The 23,893-nt window shown below is 41.7% G+C and overlaps 1 protein-coding gene across 2 annotated transcripts in view; it reads left to right on the top strand.

The window, feature by feature from the left end:
• CSMD2 (CUB and Sushi multiple domains 2) overlaps positions 1-23,893 on the top strand; it is a 1,007,742-nt gene that overhangs the window by 420,978 nt on the left and 562,871 nt on the right. For both annotated transcript variants that reach the window (XM_043994712.1, XM_043994711.1), the window contains exon 5: positions 5,811-6,018. In XM_043994712.1, coding sequence (XP_043850647.1) covers positions 5,811-6,018 — 208 coding nt within the window. The remainder of the gene's footprint in view (positions 1-5,810; positions 6,019-23,893) is intronic.

Here is a 23,893-nt window from a genome sequence, read left to right as displayed (position 1 = left end):
GACTTTATTGTTTTCTTTTCCTCATTTTACAGAGTTGACAGCTTGTTTTTAAAAAGTCAGGTCAAAGCTGCTATAATTGCATTTGACATCTCACATTTATCCTTTCTCTTCCATTGATATTGATTTTGACCTCTGCTCTAAGCGGTCTATGATCTGACTGAGTGTAGCCAATTTTGAAATGGCTTCTGTATTTAGAAACAGCCATTTACTATCTTTTAAGTAAGTAAAATAGGGTCAATTTCATTTTTCATATTTTGACATAGCCAAAGAATCTACTACCTAGTGCCCAGCTTACTAGTGATTTACTTTTCCACATCTGCTGGTCCTTGCACAGCAAATTCATCCTGTCCCCAGTACTGTCTTTGAAGGCTGTCTAGCTTAGTAGGACCTACCTGAGCTAGCACTTCATTGGTTCAACTTTTGAAAACCCAGGGTCACCTTGACACAATAAGGCATCTAAATAGGTTGCTCTCTTCTTGGAGAAAGTATTTTAAGACATTTGACCTTTTTCCTTACTTGCTTTTGAAACATACTGCCCAACAAAATTTCCTTCATCCTCCACAATACATTCCTTGGCAATGAAGTCACAGAACACCAAGGCATAGAGTTTGGGTGATCTTGACACTTGTTTTGTAGGATTTCTCTATCCTTATTTTTCTATAATGGATGTATAATAGAGTGTCTTCTTCACAGTGTCTTCTGCAAAGAGGTGAATGTTTGACCGCAGGGACCAGCCCCTGAGCAACTCCAAGGAGCAAGTTGTGGTAACAGTACCACAGATGTTCCATCATCCATTATGTGTCAGGTACCATGCTAAGTGTTAGAGATACAAAGAAAGACAAAAGACAGTCCCATCCCTCAAGGACCTTACAACCTAACTAGGGTAGACAGTATATGAAAGGAAACAAAAACACAGGGGTTGGGGGAGAGGCTTGAGAACATGATGGAGAAGTTCAGAGGAATTCAGCTGCTTGGAAATGTTAAGGGTTAAAATTCTAGCTAAACTGTCTAAAATATCTAATGAGTGGTCGCCAATCAATTACAAGCTTTAGCAAGAGTTAGACTTTTAAGCATTTATTAAGGAGAATAAGAATTTGGTAAAGAGAGAGAGAAAGGCCTAGATTTCTATCTATTAAAGGGAGAGCACATTTTTAGCTCCCTTCTCCGCCAGCGTCCCCAGGAAAGAGAGCGAGACTGAGCGCCAGTCTCTTCCTTCCTCCTCCCACTAGCCCGCGTCACTTCCTGACTCCTGGTCTTGCCCTCAAAGACCTTCCCTTCATGGGCAGAACTCTTCTACAGTAAGTATCCAGCAGGTGGCGTTATTCCAATCGTTACATCGTCCCCCCTGTTGTTCCTCAAGAAACAAAATGTTTCCTTGACGGAACAGAAATAAAGAGATTGCTGGCCTGGGCTCTGTTCTTAAATGGAGGTTCTGGGATGAGAGGTCTCTGCCTTCTATTCAGATGGAAGGAGGAGCCCCAGAGGCAGTGGGTATTGACTGATGTATGTGTTCCAGGGCTGATGTGATTTTGTAGGATGAAGAAGTTCCTGGGATATGATAAAGAAATCTAGAAATATAACCCAGGAGAGAGATAAAAGACAGACAGACAGGCATGCAGGCCACACGGTGGGGGGAAGGGAGACAGAGACAGAAACAAAGACAGAGACAGAGACAGAGAGACACACAGAGAGAGCATTTTTAGGTACATACTACAATGCCAGGAACCTACAGTCTAGTTAGATATGGGCTAATGTACCTGAAACATATCAATAGCAAGGATTAAATTACAGGGAAAACAAAAAGTACATAAAACACCATCTTATAACTGACAGCAAATGTTAAATGTACAGTGCAGACCCTAAGCACTGAGGATATAAATATAAGAACAAAGATGGCTGTCTTCAAGGAGATTATATTTTAATTACTTACCCTAATATCTGAGCAGTCAATCAATAAATCAATGAACAAACATTGATTGAGCACTTACCATGTGCCTGGAACTGTACTATGTGTTGGCTATGCTGACAAAAGTCCAAAGGCCTCTTGCCTTCAAGGAGCTTATATCTAATCAGTCCCCCAATCCTATCCCTTCCTCCATAGTATCCCTCACACCCATCTGTTCTCCTCTACATGATCTACCATAGGACTCAGGACTAGTGCCTGCTATCTGGATGATTATAATAGCTTCCCAACCATCTCTGTGCTTGTCCATTCCAATCCAGCCTGCACATGCTACCAAAGTCATCTTCCTAAGTCATTGCTCTAATTACATCATGTCCCTCCTCAGAAATCATCCATGTCTCTACTTCATGTACCAGAAAAAATTCAAATTCCTTAATTTCTTATTCTATGGTTACACACAATCTATCCAATCTTGTCTATTACTCCCTTACAGGTACTCTATGCCTCAGCCAAAATGGACTGATCACCAGCTCCTCATATTTCCCAGAGTTTCCCCTGCCTGTAACTTTGTTCATAATGTTTCCCTTTCTGAGAACATCTTCCCATTATTTCTGCCTATTGGAATCCTTCAAGGTCCAACTCAAATGTCATATCCTTTATGAAGCCTTACTGACTTTCTCAGCTGGAAATTGAGTTCTTCCTTCTTTGAACTCAAAACACTTTGTGCTTCTCTTAAACCTTATTATAGCTAATTTTGTGTCTTAAGGGTAAGCTTTTATATAATACTTTAAAATTTGCAAAGCTCTCTCCATAGGTTATCCCAATTGATTTTCACAACAACTCTGTGAGGTAGGCAGGTGCTATTATTACCTCCATTTTATAGATGAATAGACTAAGACTGAGAGAGCTTAAATGACTTTCCTAGGGTCACAGCTAGTAAATATCTGAGGCAGGATTTGAACTCAGGGTTCTCTGGCTCCAAACCCAACACTGTGCCTCGTAGCTATCTCTATAGATATGTGTCTCATCTCCATTATAAGTACTAAGACTTAGTTCATAAGCTATGTTTTATTCATCTTTGTGTCTTCTTCAGACCCCACCCCCACTCCCACCCCAGTGGCCAGGAGAGTAGAGGCTTAGTAAATATTGAGCGATTGAGTGTACTAGAGAGATTACTTTGACAGTGTGTTTAGGCTGGATGGGAGAGGTGAGAGGCTGGAAGAAAGGAGATCAATGGAGAGGGTATTAACATAGACTCTGCGAGAGATATTGAGGACCTCAAATAAAGTGGTGGTAGTGGGAAAGGAAAGGAGGAAACTGATTTAAGAGATGGTTCATGGGAAGAATTGACAGGATGTGGTCATTGATTGATTGTGGGACATAAGGGGAAGAAGGAATCAAAGTTGACTTGAAAGTTACTGGTTTGGCTGACTGGGAGGGTGGTGTTTTCTGATGTTCAAGTCACCAGGGATACAAAGAAATATAACACTCTCTCAGACTGGAACTCGGGCAGGGCAGGATTTTGTCCCACAGCGACAGTATTCCTGGGCTGGGCTTCTTCACCTGCTCTCACGTTTTGCTGTACTCCACATGCGTTGACTGACCCACTCCCTCTCCAACCCCCAGGATCCCATCACTGTGGCACCTCTCTCCCAGGATTTACTTTGTTGTGTTATCTTCTGCTTTCTCCACAACCTTTGCATCCTTCGGAAATTTGGGGGACTGGGGATCACAAGCCATGCCATGGGGTGATGGGAGAGGCACTGCACCTGCCCCTGGGTGCGATCACCTTGTTTCTCACACCACCAGCAAGTGATTTTGTTTCAGGTTCAAGAAATCCTAACTATAACTCTGCCCACAGTCCACATCCTTCATGAACCTATCATCTAGTTAGAGACGTGGGCTAAATGTACCTGAAACATAGATCAGGAGCAAGAGTTAAAGAACAGAAAAGCCAACATGTCATAGGCCACAAGGATTAACGTGTAATGCAGACCCCAAGTGTGGATAGGGAAGCTTGATGGAGAGTCAGAGAACTGAAATGGGGTATGAATCCGAGAGGACACCTTGGCCAAGTACTGGGTGGAGTGGGGAGAGGGCAAAGCCCGTTTTTGGGGTGGAGGGACCGGGGGAGATACCTCTTTCCTCTTCCCTGTGTGAGCTGCAATTCCTGCATGGAGCAGTGACTCCTCATGCATGAGACTTCTCTTGACAGCTCCTAGGCTGGAGTGGCAACAAAACAAATGTAAAGAGAAAACAAGCACTTTACAAGCATCCTTTAGAAGAGGTTCTCGCTGAGCTTTGCAGAAACACTTCAGGCAGCGCTCACCAGGCAGGGGACTCTTACTGCTCCCACAGCGCCCAGCTCCCATCCTCCTCCCCAGGCAGGGGACCTCGCTCCCATCATCCTCTAGAGGCAAAGATGTGCTCTTCAGATGCACCAATTGTTGCTGTTGTTTTAAAATTAAGCACCCTCCTTTTCCACACTCCACAGGGATTTGACCGAATTCAGCTCCATTGTCACTAGGCAGTGTTTGCCCAGCAATGCTTTGTTATTATAGAGAGGCCTGATTCCAGGGATGGAGTCTACAGTCAGGTTCTCAGGCCCTCATAGACTCTCAGGAGTGGAAGGCATCTTTGGGGGATCTAGTATGGTAGTCTCACTGAGTGCTGGAATCCCCATTATGGTCTTCTTGATTGGGGGTCATCCAGCTTTTGCTTTTGTTTGTTTGTTGTCTCTCCCCCATTAGATTGTAAGGTGCTTGAGGACAGGGAATGATTTTTGATACTTTTTGTATCCCCAGTGCTAAATACAGTGCCTGGCACATAGTAGGTGTTTAATAAATGCCTACTGCCTGAGTAACTGAATACCTGCAAGGAAGAGAAGCTTACTATGCATTTGGTGCAGTAGAAAGAACAATGGATATGAAAAATCTGGGTTCAAATCCTGGCTCCGTCATTTGTTACTGGTGTTGTTACTACCTCAAGCCAGTCATTTCACTCCTCTCTACTTCAGTTTCCTCATCTGCAAAACAAAGGGGTTGAACCAGATGACCTCCAAAGTTCTTTCCAGCTCTGAATCTATGAACCTATAATCCTATGTTCTCCCAAGGTAGCCCATTCCAATGCTTATTTCAAGTCTCAGTTTATTCCCTTGTAACTTCCACCCATGAGTCCTAGTTCTGCCAGCTAAGCCCACTTTATCTTCCCCACAAAAAAGCCCTTTAGATATTTGAAGACAAGGATTCTCTCTCTCTCTCTCTCTCTCTCTCTCTCTCTCTCTCTCTCTCTCTCTCTCTCTCTCTCTCTCTCTTTCTCTCTCTCTCTCACACACACACACACACACACACACACACACACACACACAAACTCATCTCTTTTTTTCTTTCTTTCTAGGCTTCATCTCCTAGAACACAAGTTCACTGCTATCTTCTAGACACTGGCTCTGTTGGTAGATCTTATGGGAATTTTAAATACAGGAGGGCAGCATGGGAGGGACCAGAGTGGATTGGCAGGAGATGCTTTGGAATGATGGTGGGGTCCACTGAAGCCCTTCCCATCAGAAAATGTAGGGGGTCACACCATCTTCCTACATTTATAAGCCAGCCCCCAAACCAAATCAACAAAATCTTTTAGTACTATCTGGTATCCCTAAACCCAGCTGGAGGGATCCCTGTTTATGAAGGCTAAGAGTCCACCTGCACTACCGCACGCTTGAAGCGCCTGCTGAGTCGGGCATGGTTACTGCATTTCAAAATGTTTTATGGAAGTTACCAGCTATAAAATAAAAAAAAAATGCTTCTCATAAGTCTGTATAAAATACTTCTACCCTAGACCCATAACTCGCAACGTGTATGATAACGTGTTCTCTGCTAGCTCACCAGACCCTTGTGCTGTTTCTTTGCAGCGGATGATGCCTGTGGGGGGACCCTGAGGGGCCAGAGTGGCATCATCTCCAGCCCGCACTTCCCCTCTGAGTATGGAAACAATGCTGATTGCACGTGGACCATCCTTGCAGAGCTGGGAGACACCATTGCCCTAGTCTTTATCGACTTCCAGTTGGAGGATGGCTATGACTTTCTGGAAGTTACTGGGACAGAAGGCTCCTCACTTTGGTAAGAGTGATGCTCCTTTTTTTTTCTTTGGCCTTTTTCCTTCCCTCCAAGTTAATTTTTAACAGCGGAAATTTACTGCTCCCAGATCCCTAGTCTGCCTTGAACACTTGTACCTGCAGAGAAATGTCACGGCTGGCAGTTAGAGATACTATTAGAGTGTTCTAAGTACACGGTAATGAGAAATCACTGCATATTTTTTATAGCCCAGTTAAGTTTTACAGTGATTGGTGTCTGATTTGAAGCATGTCCTTGCTGGAAAATTTCATGATGGTCTCCACTTGAGTAACTTGCTTTAACAAAGAAAGGAGGAAAAGAAAGAAGGAAAGAGAAAGAGGGAGGGAGGGAGGGGGAGGGGGAGAGAGAGAGAGAGAGAGAGAGAGAGAGAGAGAGAGAGAGAGAGAGAGAGAGAGAGAGAGAGAGAGAGAGAGAGAGAGAGAGAGAGAGAGAGAGAGAGAGAGAGAGAGAGAGAGAGAGAGAATGAAAGAAAGAAGGGAAGAAAGAAAGGGAAGAAAGTTTCAGTCACTGAACTTGGAAAGGACTGTACTAAAAGAGTTTGGACTCTTGCCCAGGCCCAAGAAAATACATTAGCCCTTTCTGTCAGCTTTTATACATCTGGCAGGAATTTGGGGCTAAAGTGGTATTTGTTATAACCTCCAAAAGGCTGCCCATAGAATTAAAGAGGTAGCATGCTTCAGTAAAATCCATTCATAGAATCAGAGATTTTGAACTGGAAGGGATCTTAGAATTCATCTAGTCTAAACCCCCCTATTTCAAAGATGAGGAAACAAATCCAGGAAAGCTGTGTGACTTCTCCATGGTCACACAGCTAGTAAGCAACCAAACCAGGAATTAAATTCATGTCCTAGAACTCCTACTTTAGCATTCTTTCCATTCTGCCACACTACCCTTTCGAAAGAGCAGTGAATTCGGATTCAGAGGACCTGGATTTGAATTCAGGGTTATGGACTTAATACTTAGGCTGCAGTGTTGAGCGTTGCACCTGAATCCAGGAAGACCTGAGTTGAAATCCTTCTTCAGGACACTTACTTGGGGCAGGTAGGTGGCACAGTGGATAAAGCACTGGCCCTGGATTCAGGAGGACCTGAGTTCAAATTCAGCCTCAGACACTTGACACTTACTAGCTGTGTAACCCTGGGCAAGTCACTTAACCCTCATTGCCCCACTAAAAAAAAAAACAAAAAACAAAAACAAAAACAAGACACTTACTAGCTGTGTGATCCTGGACAAGTCATTTAAGCTTTTCCAGGCTCAGTTTCCTCATCTGTAAAATGGAGATAATAATACCATCTACCTTCCAGGGTTATTGTGAGGATAACATTATAGAATTGTAAAGTGCTTTGCAAACCTTAAACTACCATAAAAGTGCTAGGCATTATCATCATCATTATCCTTCTCCTCATCATCATTTCTGTGACCTTGGGTAAGTTTTGTTATCATCAAGTTTTTTCATCTGCAAAATGTGAGAGTTGGCTTCAATGACCTCTGAGGTCTCTTCCAGTTCCATAGCTGTGTGACTTACTATGAAGGGTCCCTCACCTTGCTTTTAAAAAGGCAGAGCTCACTTGTGTCTGAAATTCTAGGACTTACTCGTGTCTGAGCCCTTTGCCCCTTACAAGCTTTCTCTCATTCATGCCAGTATCAGGTTTCCCACCACCTCCTCATTGGTAAAGTGGGAATCACTGTCTTTGCCATAAGGACTCATAACATTTTATCGTTAAAAGCAATGAAGTTAGGGATACAAACTATACAGTGATTTGTAAATATAAAAAATGTTAAGACTAATAAATAATCAGACTGAGTCTTGATACTAGAGTGCTAGAGTGCTAGAGACCAGAGGTTGTGCAGCATGATGCTGGCTAGCTTAAACCCCAAACCAGTTAAAATGTAATTCATGGAAAAATATTTTTTAAAATAAATAAAAACAGGGCAGCTAGGTGGTGCAGTGGATAAGGCACCACTCTTGGATTCAGGAGGACCTGAGTTCAAACCCAGCCTCAGACACTTACTAGCTGTGTGACCCTGGGCAAGTCACTTAACTCCCATTGCCTTGCCAATAAATAAATAAATAAATGAATGAATAAATGAATAAATAAATAGATAGATAGATAGATAAATAGATAAATAAATAAATGAATGAATGAATGAATGAATGAATGAATAAATGAATGAATAAATGAATGAATGAATGAATGAATAAATAAATAAATGAAAACACAAAAGAAGATAGCTAATATTTATATATGGTTTTCCAAGTCAATGTGCAGCTACAGTGATCCTTATCTACAGTTTAGTGGCCCTTAATTCTATTTGAAATTGACACGCCTGCAATAGAACATAGTAGTGACAGTTCCTTGCCCATGTTAAATGATAGGGTCATAGATTTAGAGATAGAAGGGACTGAAGGGGCCATCAAATCCATCCCCCTCATTTTACAGATGAAGAAACTGAGGCAAACAGAGGTTAAGTGACTTGTCCAGGGTCACACAGCTAGGAAGCATCTGACACAGGATTTGAACCCAAGTCTTCTGATTGTAAGGCAATGTTCTAGCCTCTGAGTCTCAGAGAGGTTAAGTGACTTACGTAGGGTCACAAAGCTAAGAAAGTGTCTGCAGTGAGTTGAGCCCTGTTGTTGCTGCCCTGGAATTAGAGTCTTTGATTTGGAGTTGAAAGGGACATTGAAGGTCACCAAAGCCAATCCGTTCATTTCACAGATGAAGTAACTGAGACAAAGTTGAGAGAAAAAGTGTCTAGTCCAGGGTCATGTAGCTATTACATATCTGAGGTGGGATTCAAACCCAGGCCTTCCTGATTCCCAAATCCAATACCCTTCAACACACTGACATTCTTGAGAGACCTCTCTTATGGAAATGGCCAGCCTCAGGGTCATCCGGTTCAGTAGGATCGAGGGACCCCAATAAACCACCTGATTGGGGGACTCTCAATAACTCTCTCAAGCCCATCTAGAAGGCCTTTCTCCTCCCTCTCTCCTGATACCCTGTCTATTAGGTTCAAGCTCGACTGCCTGCAGATTCTCCCTTCCCAGGTAAGACTCGACAAGTTGCCCAAACTTCTGAAGTGAAACAAATGTGAAAGAATGTTGCTTCTCCCATTAAGCTGCCTCGGTGGGGGAGAAATTAAATACAGGAAATCGTTAAGGGAGCTGCGCAGGAGTCCTCACCATTCACGGCTGGCGCCACCGCAGCAAGCCACAGTGCGTTTGTTGTACTAATTTGTACTTGCATAGCAATTAGAGATAAATAACCTTTGAGTGCTAAGGATATATGTGTATGGGGAAGCAGCGATCGCCTGCTACCTGTGGTTTATGGATCCCCGGACCCCTCTGAAAATCTGAAGCTGCTAGTTTATGAGTATACTGTTTTTATTAGCATACATTATAGCAGTTTCGGGAGATCATTCCTTTGGAAGCATTCTATGTGGTGCTGAGGAGTAGAAAAGAAAGATGACATGTCCTGTTAGCGGCAGATAAATTTGGACAATTGGACACCCACTCATCAATCACCAAGATACCTGCTCTCGTGGGAAGTAAAAACAACTGTGGCATTGAAGAATGCAACAGCTACTGTTTTCTTGTGGTTTCAGAAAGGTGGCATTCTCTATGGGCAAGACTCTTCAGGAGAGAGATGGGACAGTCTCTAGGTTTCTGAGTTTGAAGGTGGGAGAGTATGGCCCAGTGCATAGACTTCTGGACCTGGGTTCAAGTCCCTCCTATTATGTACTCTTCAACTTTGTGACCCCATGGGCAAGTCATGTAACCTCTCTGACCAGTTTGCTCATTATTAAAATGAGGACAACCATAACTTTCCATGATTGCTTTAAAGAGTTGGGATTGCTTTGGGGTTTTTGGTTTGGTTTGGTTTGGATTGCCTCACCAATGTAGATTGGCATTTCCTGGCAACTAACAGCTTAGGAGTGCTGAGGAGTGCCCAGGAGTGCTGAGACATTAAGTAATTTGCCCAGGATCAGACAGCCCGTGTGTACCAGAAACAGGACCAGTGCCCAGGCCTTCATCAATCTGAAGCAGTCTCTCTCCACTTACCATGTTGTTATGAAGTTCCACTGGTCTGATACTTTAAAAATGTTTTGCACTTATATATCGGTACCATATACATTTAAATAATAGTGATTATTCATAAGTATTCCAATAACTTCAAAGTGACCTGGTCATACCTATGCTTTAGGAATGTCTCTTTGACAGCCATTTAGTGGATCGGACAGGGAAGAAACTGAACTTGGTGAGATGATGGCTAAGAAAGAGATTTGACTATCTGGACCCTGTTTTAAGATACATAGGATTCTTAATCAATGTTTACAGAATAATATTGAACTGAGCACTTAACACAATGCCTGGTACATAGTTGGCACTTAATAAATGCTTATTATTGACTGACTGACTAACGTGGGTTTGTTGCAATTAGTATAATGTATAATACTGCCTGCATAGAGTAATGTTTGGAGAATCTCTCTATCAATAGGAAATCCTTTTTCTGTCTTGACTTTATGCAGAACATCTTCTGTGCCATGGGTGAATGCCTCAGGTGAACATCTATCTCACTGTTTAACACATTGCTTGATATCAATACCAGCGGATCATTGAGCAAAGTTATCTTGGCAGTCCTGTCTGTCATAGAGTCTCAAATGATTTTGATGTACGCGTGGGAGTCATCTTGTCTGAAGAGATCTTTCAAGGATGCATTTTGCTCTACCAAGTTAAATGTTTAAATATATATACATATATTCAACAGACACACCAGGATCTTATATGCTTTACACAGTTCATACAGTTGTGGGTCTATAAAGATGTGGTCTGCTTTTGGAAATTATCATCCACAAAAGCATGTTTCCATCTCATGTTTTCATCAAGGATATATTCTGTGGGTACAGAGACCGTTCTCATATAAAATTCTCACTGAGATGAAAAATCAGCTTGTTGATAGGTAGAGCATTGCTTTGTGTAGGGGGTCAGGGTACAGGGTAAAAGAACTGTTTGGTATCTTTTCCTCAGTGTGTGTGTGCGTGTGTGTGTGTGTGTGTGTGTGTGTGTGTGTGTGTGTGTGTGCACATGCTCTTCCTCTCCTCAAGGCATCTTGAAAATCAGCCTAAGTGCCTCCAGCATGGATTTTTTGTCTATGAATTGGACCTAGTCCAGATGATGCTCTTCCCATTTTTTTTCCTTTTCTTTCCAACTTTATTTCCCAAAGTGCCACTTCTTCAGCATTTGGTACTGAAGAGGTGAATCCCAAATGGGATGTATCTATTGCCCTTGCTGATGAGAATTGCAAGATGAGAATTGATCATCGGCAATGGAAAAATGCCAGTAAATTTCTACTGTCTCATGTGTTTTTTTCACCTTCCAATTCTGTCAACAAATACTCTCAGGATGAACTTGTCCTAGCCATGTCTCCACTATCCTCTACAGCTTTTTGTGTTTTGTGAAGCAATGCTACTTATAACCTATCCTTTTTTCTCTTATTGGGCAAAATGAGAGTGATGTGAATAAACTTAAACTCTAAGGTAGCGTGTTGTCATTGAATACCATGTGTCTTTCTTTGTCAGGGAGATTAAGTGTTCGCTGAGGCAGTTTCTGGGCTCCTTGTCCCTCTTCTTTGTGGCTGTGATTTTGCATTTGTTGGACTTCTGCAGATGCTATAAGTGACCTTTTTTAAAATGAATGGTGATATTTTTCATATCAGAAGGATTCTGCTTTCCTTGGGATAATGGATTTCATTTCATTTCAAGTCGTCACATAGGTTAGAATGAAGACTGGAGGTTCCCGGTTGACACACACACGCTCACACACACACACATTCTTGGGCACGTAACAATGAAGGAAAACAACTGAGCAGGGGTGTGCAAGGTTAATTGAAATAAACTGTTTCTCGTCCGCCTCCGCTGTGGCTTTCCAGGGTCAAGAATAACATAGAGGCAAGTTGGATTTATTTGAATGCTTTATTGGCCTCCACAGCTCTAGCTAGCATCTACAGAGAGCAGGCTTACAGCACAAAACATTGCTACAATTTTTCACTCTCCCAGAAATTCAGGACTTTTCATTCATTAATCCTCATCTTTCCATCTTCTCACCCCCATAATGCTTGCAGGCGTCATCCACTCAAGGGCTGCAAATATCCTGTCCTTGCTTGTGTTTACCCTCATTAGAATATCATTGGGATACATGACTATAGTTCTACATATACTCAGGAACTTACTCCTCTGTATTAGCTTACAAGAGTTACTTGTCTGCTGCCTCAGTTTACCAGGTCATCCTGAGGCCCAGTAATTGCTAGACGTTCCTGTAGCCTTCTGGTGTCTGCTGATTATTCTTGCAATGTTATTCTCCACCCTCCTGTCTCCCTCTGTATTACTTTAGGTCAGGGTTTCTTAACCTGGTAACCAGGGGTCCATGGAGAGATTATAGGGAATCTTTGAGTTTGGATAGGATATGGGAGAAAAGTCACACCTTTATTTTGTGCTAACCTCTAATTGAAATTGGAAATTTATTTTAGTTATTTAAAACATTATTCTGAGAAAGGGTCCATAAGTTTCAACTGACTGCCAAAGAGATCTATTACCCAAATAAGATTAAGAATACCTGTGTTAGGTAAAATAGGAGGTGGGGACTAAACCTTTAATTTCAGTGGTACTGGGAATTCTAGAGGAGGGGACTCTATCATTTAATGCAGATGGGCCCTTGCTCTGAAATTTATAATCTCAGAGATGTATCTTAAGCACCGAGAGGTTAAATGATTTGTTCAGATGGAAACACACAAGCTATCCGTGTCAGAGATGGGACTTGAACTCTTCTTCTTGGTTCCATCTAAAACCTCTGGGCCTTTGTCCAAGCTGTTCACCATGCCTAGAATGCACTTTTTTCCACGTCTGCCTCTTAAAAACAAGGGATTCTCCTGTTCTCCTGAGATATTGATTTTTATTTTTTCGATAGGTCAGGACACACGGTTTATAGTGCATGCTGAAGCCTCTGGTTGCCTGCCATATGCCTACAAGAACATTAAAGAGTGAAGGAAAAGAGCTTCCTTCAAATTTCAGCTCATGTGGCACCTCCTACAGGAGGCCTCCCCTGATCCCCTCTCCTCCTCATTGTTAGTACTCTCTTCCTACTCAAATTATGATGTATTTGTTTACTTTTTTTGTTCTACTCTTCCCTCCCTCTTCCCCAAATGTAATGTCCTTGAGGGTAGGGACTAATCTTTTTTTTTTTTTTAATTTTTGTCTTTGTATACCTAGAGAACAAAATAATGCCTTGGTTATTTTAGATGCTTAGTGAATTCCTGGTGAATTGGGTGCAATGGGATCTTCTTTTGGTTTCCCCTTGGGTATAACAAGTTGCCACATTTGCCGAGGAGGCTGATACTATCTCCACTCCTCAAAATGCATTCAAGGCTGCATTCTGGTGGTTTCCTCGGCCAATCCCAGAGTCTCTGGCATGGTTTTCTAGTCTTGTGCCTTTCTGGAAAGCAGATAATCCAAGGTTCTCATATTGTTTCAGACCATTAAGAAATGTGTGAACATAAGCAAGTCAATTGAACCTCTGACTTCAGTTTTCCCTTCTTTAAGATGGGGATAATAATATCTACTGTAATGTCTGCTTCACAAGGACGTTGTGATGCTCAAAAGTTATTCTGTATGAAAAGCACTTTGCAGACCTTAACAGGCTGTCACTTAGTGCAAACCCCTTATTTTAGAAGTAAGGAAACTAAGGCCTACTACCGAGATAAATTGGATCATAGATTCAGAGATGAATCTTCATTTTATGAAGGAAGCAACCAAGTCCCAGAGATGTATATGTAGGTGTTGGAAGCAACTTATCCTCTCTGAGCCTCAGTTTCTTCATCTGTAACTACTTGAGGTTCCAGGGAGATGGCATAGGGAGTTGAGGGCTTGATTTGTCAGGCTTCAGCTGCATTGCCTTCAGCTTAATGGGGAGGGTGTGGAGGCTGGCAGAGAGCCTGAATCCCAATGCCTCAGACTGATTCTTTGCTGAGATAAATCATTAGTCTAAGCCCCTTCTTTCCCCTGCTTGGTGTTTTACTGACCCTTCTCTTTGTGTTCTTTTCCATTTCCCCCAAACTCAAATCACATTTCCTTGCCCAGTTCCCGGAATCTTATATTATGTGGATTTCAGTTCAAATCAATTCAACAAACATTTATGTCAGAGTCACAGAAGGATTCGATGAGCCATTTCTCAATGATGAAACACAATAGGCCCTTTTATTTGCTATATTTAAGGGAATGCCGAGGGACTTAGCTAGAGTGGCCCAAGAAGGCCAGAGGAAGGGAATAACTAGGGAAGGGGACTGAAAAAGCCCAGTGAGAGAACCTTTCACTAGGACTAGGGATGGCACCTGCCAGCTAGGGTAAATCTCTTCACACCAGGGCACAGGCTAACACCTTCAAACATAGAGTAGGAAGAGAATGGTATGATGTACGTGCAGAAGAGAGGTCACTGAAGTGCCTCAGCCGTGATGGTCCTCGGGTCACAGAAGGTAGAAGGGGTCCACTGCAGGGTCTATGCTTCCAGGGCAGTTCTTTTATCAAGGTAGGTGTCAAAGCAATTTCAGGGTCAGAACTGCTAGCCTGGATACCTTAGTTGGGCAGATGGGGAGGGGGGAGTCAGAGGGTGTCCTTCTCAGAAGAATCTAATTAGTTTTCCATTCCTGGAGTCACAGAAAATGAGGCACCAATCTGCTAGGAAGTGTCTGGCTTGGAATATTTCAAGTATAGCAATTTCCAGATGTGGGATGAGGAAGGCTATTTGAGAGGGGTAAGAGAGAAAGGCATGCCAAGCAGGAATATTGGGACAAGAGGAGTGAATAGATAGTCTGTTGAATACAGAAAAACTAGACCAGAAAAAAATCTTGGATTTTTGGGGGGAACTATAATAATTTATTAAGCACCTACTATGTGCCAGGTATAGTGCTAGAGATCCAAAGAAAAGAGTTGAGTTTCTGTCCTTGTGGGATTTACAATAAAGAGATATAGTGTGTATCTAGATCAGAAAATTCAAGGTAATGAGGCCAAAGTATCTTCCCTCCACCCCATCCCCTAACCCTTCCCTCTTCCTAACTCCCCAACTTCCCTATTACTGTCAAGGGAACCACCATTCTCCCAGTGATTCAGACTCACCTCCTTATATTCATCCCACATATCCAGTCTTTAGCAAATCTTTTTTTGTTTCTACCTTCTCCTACCACACCTCCCAAAACTACTGACCTGCTCTCTAAACTCCAGACTTTCCCTTATTTGATCTTTAGTAGACATAGCCTGAGTTCATTAGTCACTTTTTATGTGGATGGCTTGATTTCCTTCTTTCTGACCAGACTCTGAGGTCTTTGCAGGGCAAGAAGACTATGATGGAGACTTCTTAGTATGCTCCTCCTGGGCACACAGTAGGTATGAATCATAGTTGGGAATTAGCTCAGAGACTACATCTGAACCATTTATGAGTGGGACACTGCTCTCAAACACCCCTGGGGAGTAAATGAATATCCAGCTTTAAAGCTTCCATTTAGGGAGTGCCTTGTTCATAGTAAGTGTAATAACTATTGTTGGATGGATAGATGGATGCTTAATGGATGGGTGGATGTGTGGATGGATGGATGGAGAACCCACTACCCTCCTGGATAGTCCATTCCACTTTTGAACCATTCTCATTGTTTGGAAGTTTTGCTTAAATCAAGTAGAAATCTGCCTGTCAATTCCACTCCTTTGCTCCTAGTTTGGTCCAATGAGTACCAAGAAGAACCAGTCTAATGCAACAAAAGAGGCAGAGGAGAAACTGTTAGAGAGGTAGGAGAAGACCCAAGAGAATGTAATGTCTCTGAAGCTAAAGGGGAAAAGAGTATATAGAACAGCATATAGTAGTCAATAGTGTCTGATGCACACAGAGGTCAAACAAGATGGTCAAACAATAGGAGGCCACTAATTACCATAAAGAAAGTAATTTCATTCAGTAAAGTAATTAGGAGAGAAGACAGATTGTGTTGGGGAAATGGAGGTATCAGTTTTAGACATTTTTTTTCAAAAAGTTTATCAACAAAATGGTAGGCAATAAATGGGATAGTCCCTGGATAAAGAAAGAATTTCATTCTAGAATTGGGAAGATCTATGTATATTTGTAGATGGGTGGGAAGAAGTATAGAAACAGAAAGACTGAAGACATCTAAGAAGAAAAGAAGGGAGCGTGGCATCTGTAGTAGGAATGGCTAGGGGATCGACATTAGTGAAATCAAAGGGATATTGCCTCTAGTGTCATCAGAGTTAAGAGAAAGAGACACAGAGCAATTTTAAGGAATGAAAGAAGGAAATTGATGGAGCTCATGAAAAATGTATTCCATCTTCTTAGTGAAGTAGGAGATTAAGCCATCCACTTCTATAAGTGCATGTGGGGGAAGGAGGGGTATGGTTAGGGACTTCAGGGAAGAGAAAGATATTTAGAACAGTTGTTGTAGAGAAACAGATGCAAGAAGAGTTTCTATATGCCCAAAGTATCCTTTCTGAAAAGTCAAAGTAAACATTATTTTTCCTGATTTTTAATCAGGGGACACATGCACAGAGAGAGATTGAGTGGCTTAATGTCACACCACAGATAAATTAATAATAATAACAACAATAATAATAATGGTGTGCATTTATGTTGTACTATACAGTTCACAAACTGACTTTAACTTGATGATCTTGATTGGATATGAGAGGAAAACCTCATAATATCCCTATGTACATTGTGAGAAATGGGTAATTGTCTCCTCTCAATGTGGATATAATAGCCATACTCCCCTGACCTGTTTGTAGGACAAAGGTCTCAGATCCCCTCCTCCCACTCAGGTTAGCAAGGTCACATGGTTCAAGGAGCCCTGGTCTCAATTAGGTCCTCTCCAGAGTTCTGTCCACATAAGGAAGTATAAGGTCCACTCCTGAGTTATGCGCATACAAAGAAGAGGGGTGGGAATACTGCGTTCTGATTAGCTAGTTTTCCCGCGTAGATTGTAACCCTGACCAGTGATGAAAAAGGGGAAGGTCCATTTGAGTTAGGGACTAGAGTATAAAACAGGGCCTGCGAGCCCCCGTTTTTGGGGGCACCCACTAGATGCACACTAGGGAGCCTCCTTCTCATGAGAAGAAAATAAAGCCTTTGTCACCTCGCTGCTGAGTTCCTGAGAATTATTGAGAAGAGGATGAATTTTTCCCTCACGTATAGGTATATTATTATACTCCCATTTTACAGAAGAGAAAAATGAGGCTCAAAGAAGCTAAATGATTTGCCCAAGGCCACACAGGTAGCTATTATAAGTGTCAGAACTAGAATTCAAACCCAGAACTCCTGACTCCATTTAGGTCTTAAGCTTCCCTCACACATATATTCTTTCTTACTAGTTTTTCCTCTCCTCTCCTCTCCTCTCCTCTCCTCTCCTCTCCTCTTCTCTCCTCTTTTTTTTTGCGGGGCAGGGTAATGAGGGTTAAGTGACTTGCCCAGGGTCACACAGCTAGTGTCAAGTGTCTAAGGCTGGTGCCTTATCCACTGTACCACCTAGCTACCCCCTTTACTAGCATTTTCTTTCCCTGACTCCCTTCCTTTAGATATGGACCCTTCATAGAGATATGTAAAAATCGATGCCCTGAGAGGCTGTAATTGTTCTTTCCTGTAAAGAGGATCTTCATCACCTTCAGATCCACCTCCAGTAGGAACAGCTTCCCCAACAAGGCAATGGGGTTGTTCTCTGACACCTTTTCTAGGTATTTTTTGTGCTTAAGAGTCTATTCTTCCTTGGTGGTTGTTACACATTCATCATTGTTAGAGGAAGGGGGATACATTGGGGAAGACTATGGAGCAGTAGAAGCCTAGGCTTCAAATCGACTCCTGGTACTTAACTAGATATTTGGCCATGGGCATAATCACTCATTGTCCCTGGGCCTTTTTCTTCACTTGTAAAATAGGGTTAGTAACGCCTATAATAGCTACCTCTTGTAATCATGGGAAGGATTAAGCACTATGCCATAAAGGATGAGCATGGGGAGGTGGCAAAGGAGTCAGGGGAAAGGAAGGCAGTACTGTTTTCTTAGAGATGAAAAACAGAGTGTCTTCACTCTCTGAGATCTGTGCAGCATCATTTAGAAAACTTGATGAAGTTTTTTTGTAATACTGCATCTTTATGCATTCATTTGATAAATATTTATAGATCACCTACCATGTGTGAGGCCCACTGTGAGAAGCTGCTGGGGAACGCTGTCCTCACTCCTCCTACCTTCCACCATTCTCATCCTGCAAATCTTTATCCTTTGGTAACCCCACTCCTAATCTATCACTCTTCAATTGTTGGATTCTTAGCCACCCTCTAGGGGCAATGCATGTATGAATGCAAAATCAGAAGATTGAGATCTAGATTTTAGGAGCTGAGCATTCATGCATACATTCTACTACCATGCTTTTTCTCAGGGGACAGCCTGTGCAAAGGTATTTGAGATGGAACATACTGCTCGATTCTTACCTAGTCCTTAGAATTGAATGGGCAATGTCTCAGATAAACTGAGGTCTGGGAAGGCCAAGGTTATAGCTAGTGATCGTGACTTTTATCTTGCCACTGGACTTCTGACTCTGGAAGAGACAGTGAGGCTGACAGTGAAGACCTGATTTCAAATACAATCTCAGAACTAGCTGTGTGATCCTGGACAAGTCACTTAACCTCTGTTTGCCTTAATCCACTGGAGAAGGAAATGGCAAATCATTCCAGCTCTGCTTCACTTGAATCCAGGTCACAGGCAAGATATCAGCATGTGATGTTATTGGTGGTCTTCTTTGAGAATGAAGGACAAACAAATAAAGTGCTTCGCAAACCTTAAAGCTTTAGAGAAGTGCCAGTTTTTGTTAGTCATTAATATTATAATTCCTGCTATTATAGTAACTCACTGAGTTAACATCACCAAAGTTTCCCTTCCACTATGAGTGCCTTCCTTCTGAGATTACCTTTAGCTATCTTCTTTGTAAGCAGTTGTTTGCATATTCTCTCTCCCACTATTAGATTTTGAACTTCTTGATAGCAGGAGCTGTTTTTGCCTTTCTGTGTATCCCCAGTGCTTAACACATACTTGGCACATAATAAGTACTTGATAAATTTATGTTTGTGGATTGACTGACTGACTTTAATGACTGACTAGAGTCATACAATATAGGCAAGAAGGGATCTCAGAGTCCATCTGACTCAACATTCCTCGTTTTTCAGGGGAGATATCTGAGGCTTGGCCCAAAAAGGTTGAGAGACTTGACCAGTAGTCATACAGATAGTAAATTCCAGGGGTGGATTTTGAAAATTCAGGCCTCTTGTAAATTAAATCCAGCCAGAAATAAATATGTGTGCTGGAACCAGCTTTGACCAGCTTGTGAACCAAATTGTTAAATTTTCAGTGTGAGCATTGACAACTCAGAAATTGGCAGTCTGCATAAATTAGGGCTCAATTTATTTATTTTTGACTGTCTAAACTTAGGAAAGTGTTAATAATGCAAATTAAACTTAGCAGTATACAAGCATACATTTTTTTCCTCAGAGAGCTTGGTTATTAGACATTTACTAGAACATCCCCATTTTGCTCTATAAATATTGCTTGGCATGAGCAGGAGTGCAATAGTAGAAGGCTTAGTAAATGAAGACATCACCAGACTGGAGGCCTGGTGACATCATCATTATCAGCGTAACTGGTATTTATATGGCCCTTTAAGATTTGCAACGTGTTTTATATTAATTGAGTCATTTGAGCCTCATGGCACAAGCTCTGGGTCCAGCCCTCTTTCCAATATTAATTGTTCAGTCCTGAACAACTCTTTGGAACCCAGTCGACCATATCACACCAACAGTGTTCATTGGGTTTTCTTGCCAAAGATAATGGAATGATTTGCCATTTCCTTCTCCAGTGGATTAAGGTTAAGGATTAAAGGTTAAGTGACTTGTCCAGGATCACACAGCTAGTTCTGAGATTGTATTTGAAATCAGGTCTTCCTGACTCCAAGCCCAGTGCTCTAAACACTGAGCCATATAGCTGCCTCTTCCAATATTATAATACCTTGCCTTAAATAAGCATCAGAGAAGAATTTGAACTCAGCCCCTCCAGTGCTTTTTCTACTTTCCAGGGTCCAGGGTTCCATCATTCATTGGCAACTCCCTTCAACACCATCATTGCAGAGCCTCCCAATATGGGCTTGTTAGACTTCATCATCACCATGGTCATTGTCAGCATCACCATCAGGCCTTAAATCCCTTAAGATTCTGCCTTAAATATCTTCTTTTATGTTTCTCTTCTTTGGTGATCCCATCTCTCATCAATTCCCATAGATTCAGATTTGTGGATGACTTAAGTCTAAATCTTCAGTCCTGTTCTCATTACTTAGCTCCAACTACCTACTAGGGACTTTCACCTGGACCTACCCTTTCATCAGTCTGTGAAAAGAAGGACCAGATTCCCAAAGGGACTATAACAAAATACTGGTCAAACAGAATGTTACTTGCTTAAAAAATACCAACAAGATAGGCTGAGTAGGTAAAAAGTTTTTTTTTTTAATCTATCATTGTCTTTGCTTTTTTGCTTCAATAATTTCCACTAACCCCACCTCCATCACAGAACCCTATCTGTAACAAAGAAAAACACTTAAGCAAACCCAACTGACATAGTGACTATATCTGACAGAATATACCATATTCCATACCTATAGTCCCCCCACCTCTATATTTAAAAAAAGGAGATGTATTTCATTATCAGCTTTCCAGGCTTGAAATTTAAATAGGAGTTTGGAGATAGGTATATGTAACCATACTAGGGACAGCTAGGTGGTGCAGTGGACAAAGCATCAGGCTTGGAATCAGGAAGACCTTAGTTCAAACCAGCCTCAGACACTTTCAAGTCACTTAACCCTGTTTGCCTCAATTTCTCATCTGTAAAATGAGCTGGAGAAGGAAATAACAAACTACTCAAGGATCTTTGTCAAGAAAACCCCAAAAAGGGTCAAAAGGAGTCATTCACAACTGAAACAGCTGAACACCATAAGCAACAAGCATGGTCATTCCAAAGCCTCATCAATCCATATTCATTAGAAATAAACCAAAATGTGAGTAATATGACCTCATGAGAATTCAACTCAACAAACATTTGTCAATAGGCAGGGCCCTTTGCTAGGAATATGCACATTCCATCAAACAACACTAGGAGGAAGATATAGGTATTAAATCCCTGTTGTTGACATAGGAGAAAAATTAAGGTCAGAGAAGGTAAATAGAGTTGCCCAAGGTCATGCAGCTATAGGAAGTATCAGATCCAGGACTCGAACCTAAGGGCCTTGGAACCCAAGTCCAATGTTTCTTCTACCATACCAAGTTGCCTCAGATTCCAGGTCAAGCTATAACTCCAGAATCTACAGTACTAGAGAGCTATTGGTGTGAAAGTGAGGGACCAGAAAATTTCCTGGGGAGCTAATGGGATTTTCTCACTTGGTAGTTTCAAACCATAAGCCAGGTCTTTTTTTATCTGTACTAACCCATGTCCTCCAATCTTACCACATGAACAGCATGCTTTGTTGTTCGTCAGTTGTTTCAGACATGTCCAACTCTTTGTGACCTCATTTGGGGTTTTCTTGGCAGAAGTACTGGAGTGGCTTGCCAATTCCTTCTGTATCTCATTTTACAGATGAGGAACTAAGGCAAATTGGGTTAAGTGACTGGCCCAGGGATACACAGCTACTAAATGTCCAAGACCAGATTTGAACTCAAAAAGATGGTCTTCCTGACTTCAGACCCAACATTCTATCCACTATACCACCTAGCTGCCCCAAGCAACATGCTACCTGTGCTTAATGAACTTAAGACTAGTCCACATTGCAATGGATTAGCCCAAACAAACAAAACCAAACCTAATACAATCTAAGCTTCATTGAGAGACACAGTTTCCAAAATGAAGGTGATGGTGGTTGTCCCTCAGTCCTAGTCAATCAGGCCCCATATGAAATATTGGACCCAATTATAGATCTGCCCAGAGTAGGGTAACCAGGATTGGGAGGGGACTTGAAATCATGCCATTGAAGGATAGGGTTGATCCCTTGTCTTGTTTGATTCTAAGAATGGTAAGTGCCAGTTGGAGAGAAGCAGATAGTAATTTAATGGAAAGAAAACTTCTTAACAATTTAGAGTTTCCAAAAGTTAAATGGCCTACCTTAATGGTAGAGGGATCTCACTTCATGAGAGGTCTTCAGGTGAATTCTCAGTGGCCATTGTTGGTGATGATATTAAGTAGCTTCTCCCTCAGTGATGGGCTGGACTAGGTGACCTCTAGTGATATAGCTTGTCACTAAAGACCACACATAGTAGGCACTTAACAAATGTTTATTGACTGACTCCAACATACCTTTCCAGATGTATTTCACTGGAAATCCCCCTGATGAATAAGGTAGATTACTTGCTATCTCTTTACCACCTCATACTTTCACACCTGTTTACTCTCTTCTGACTGTTCCCCATTCTTCCTCCTCATCTCTGCTGGTGGACATATCCTGCTTGTTTTTTAAGGCCCAGGGCTCAAAAACCACCTCCTCTAGCATTCCCAGAACCACTACCCCCAACCCCAAGAAAGTGGCTTCTCCCTCATTTTCTAACACTTTATTGTACCTATGCACTCATACATTTATAATTTCCATTATGTATATTGTTATACATAGCTCATCTGTGACTGGAAACTTTTATGAACTCCTTAAGGTTAGGGACTCTATATTTATTGTTTATATTTTTATTTCATCTCTCTCCCATCCCCACTCACTGCCAAGCTTACAGCACTATACAAAGTAGGTACTTAGCAAGCGTTTGTGTAATTAATGAATAGCATTAATGACGTCTATTGTCATTATTCCATGAATCAACAATGTTAGGACAGCTGGAAAAACTGAGGTGACTCAGAGTGAGGTGGGGACCAGATGATGATCCTGCTGTCCTCTAATAACATCTGCAGTTATGTGCCCAATTATGGCCATCACAGTTCAGGGAGGACACTAACAAATGGGTATGTGGAGTGTGGTGACCAGGAGAGAGAATCAGAAATCTTACCATGATTCTTAACCACAAGTGTTCCAGTTAATATTTAACAACCTGCGCCATAGGAGAGGGGAATATAGACAGGGCATAAGTTTAACCCTAGTTAAAAACATTTTAGCCATTACTTTCTTAAGTCTAAACAACCAACAAAGCAATAAATCCAGCCCCAATTTGTAGTATTTGCTGATTTCCAACATGTACATGCTCACTCTGAATATTTAATGGTTAGCTCTCACAAGCAGATTCAAGCTGTCGCTAGCATACCTCTGTGTTCTTAACTGTTTTTTGTGTTATTAGTCTTGTGTTTCTGTGGACTCCTCAGAATAATGTTTGAAGTGCATAAGATCAAATACATGGAATTTAAAAGGAAATCAATAATATTGAAATACAGTCGGCAACATATTCTCAAGAAGTTCAAGGACCCCAGTTTAAGAAACCCTGTGAATCTCTAAAGCTCCTCTCCAGTCATTTAATTATTTCCAAATTCACCTAAGTGTACCATCTCTAACCCATACTTCTCTATCCATGATATCATGAGAAGCTTTGTCAAATGCTTGCTAAATTCCGGCTACATGGTGCATACATCCTTGGCATGCCCCAGATCAACCCGTCTAGAAAACCTGTCAAAAAGGGAAATGAGTTTCGTCTGGCATGTCCTCTTCCTGTTGAACCCATATTAGTTCTCATTGGTCACACTTTCACTTTCTCAGATCCTTCAATAATATGCTCTAAATTTTTGCAAGGAATCCCAGTTAATTTTT

This window comes from Dromiciops gliroides, chromosome 3 (assembly GCF_019393635.1).
Source record: "Dromiciops gliroides isolate mDroGli1 chromosome 3, mDroGli1.pri, whole genome shotgun sequence".
NCBI lineage: Eukaryota > Metazoa > Chordata > Mammalia > Microbiotheria > Microbiotheriidae > Dromiciops > Dromiciops gliroides.
Note: the sequence above shows the minus strand (reverse complement) of the source record. Positions and strands in the feature narration are given on the sequence as shown.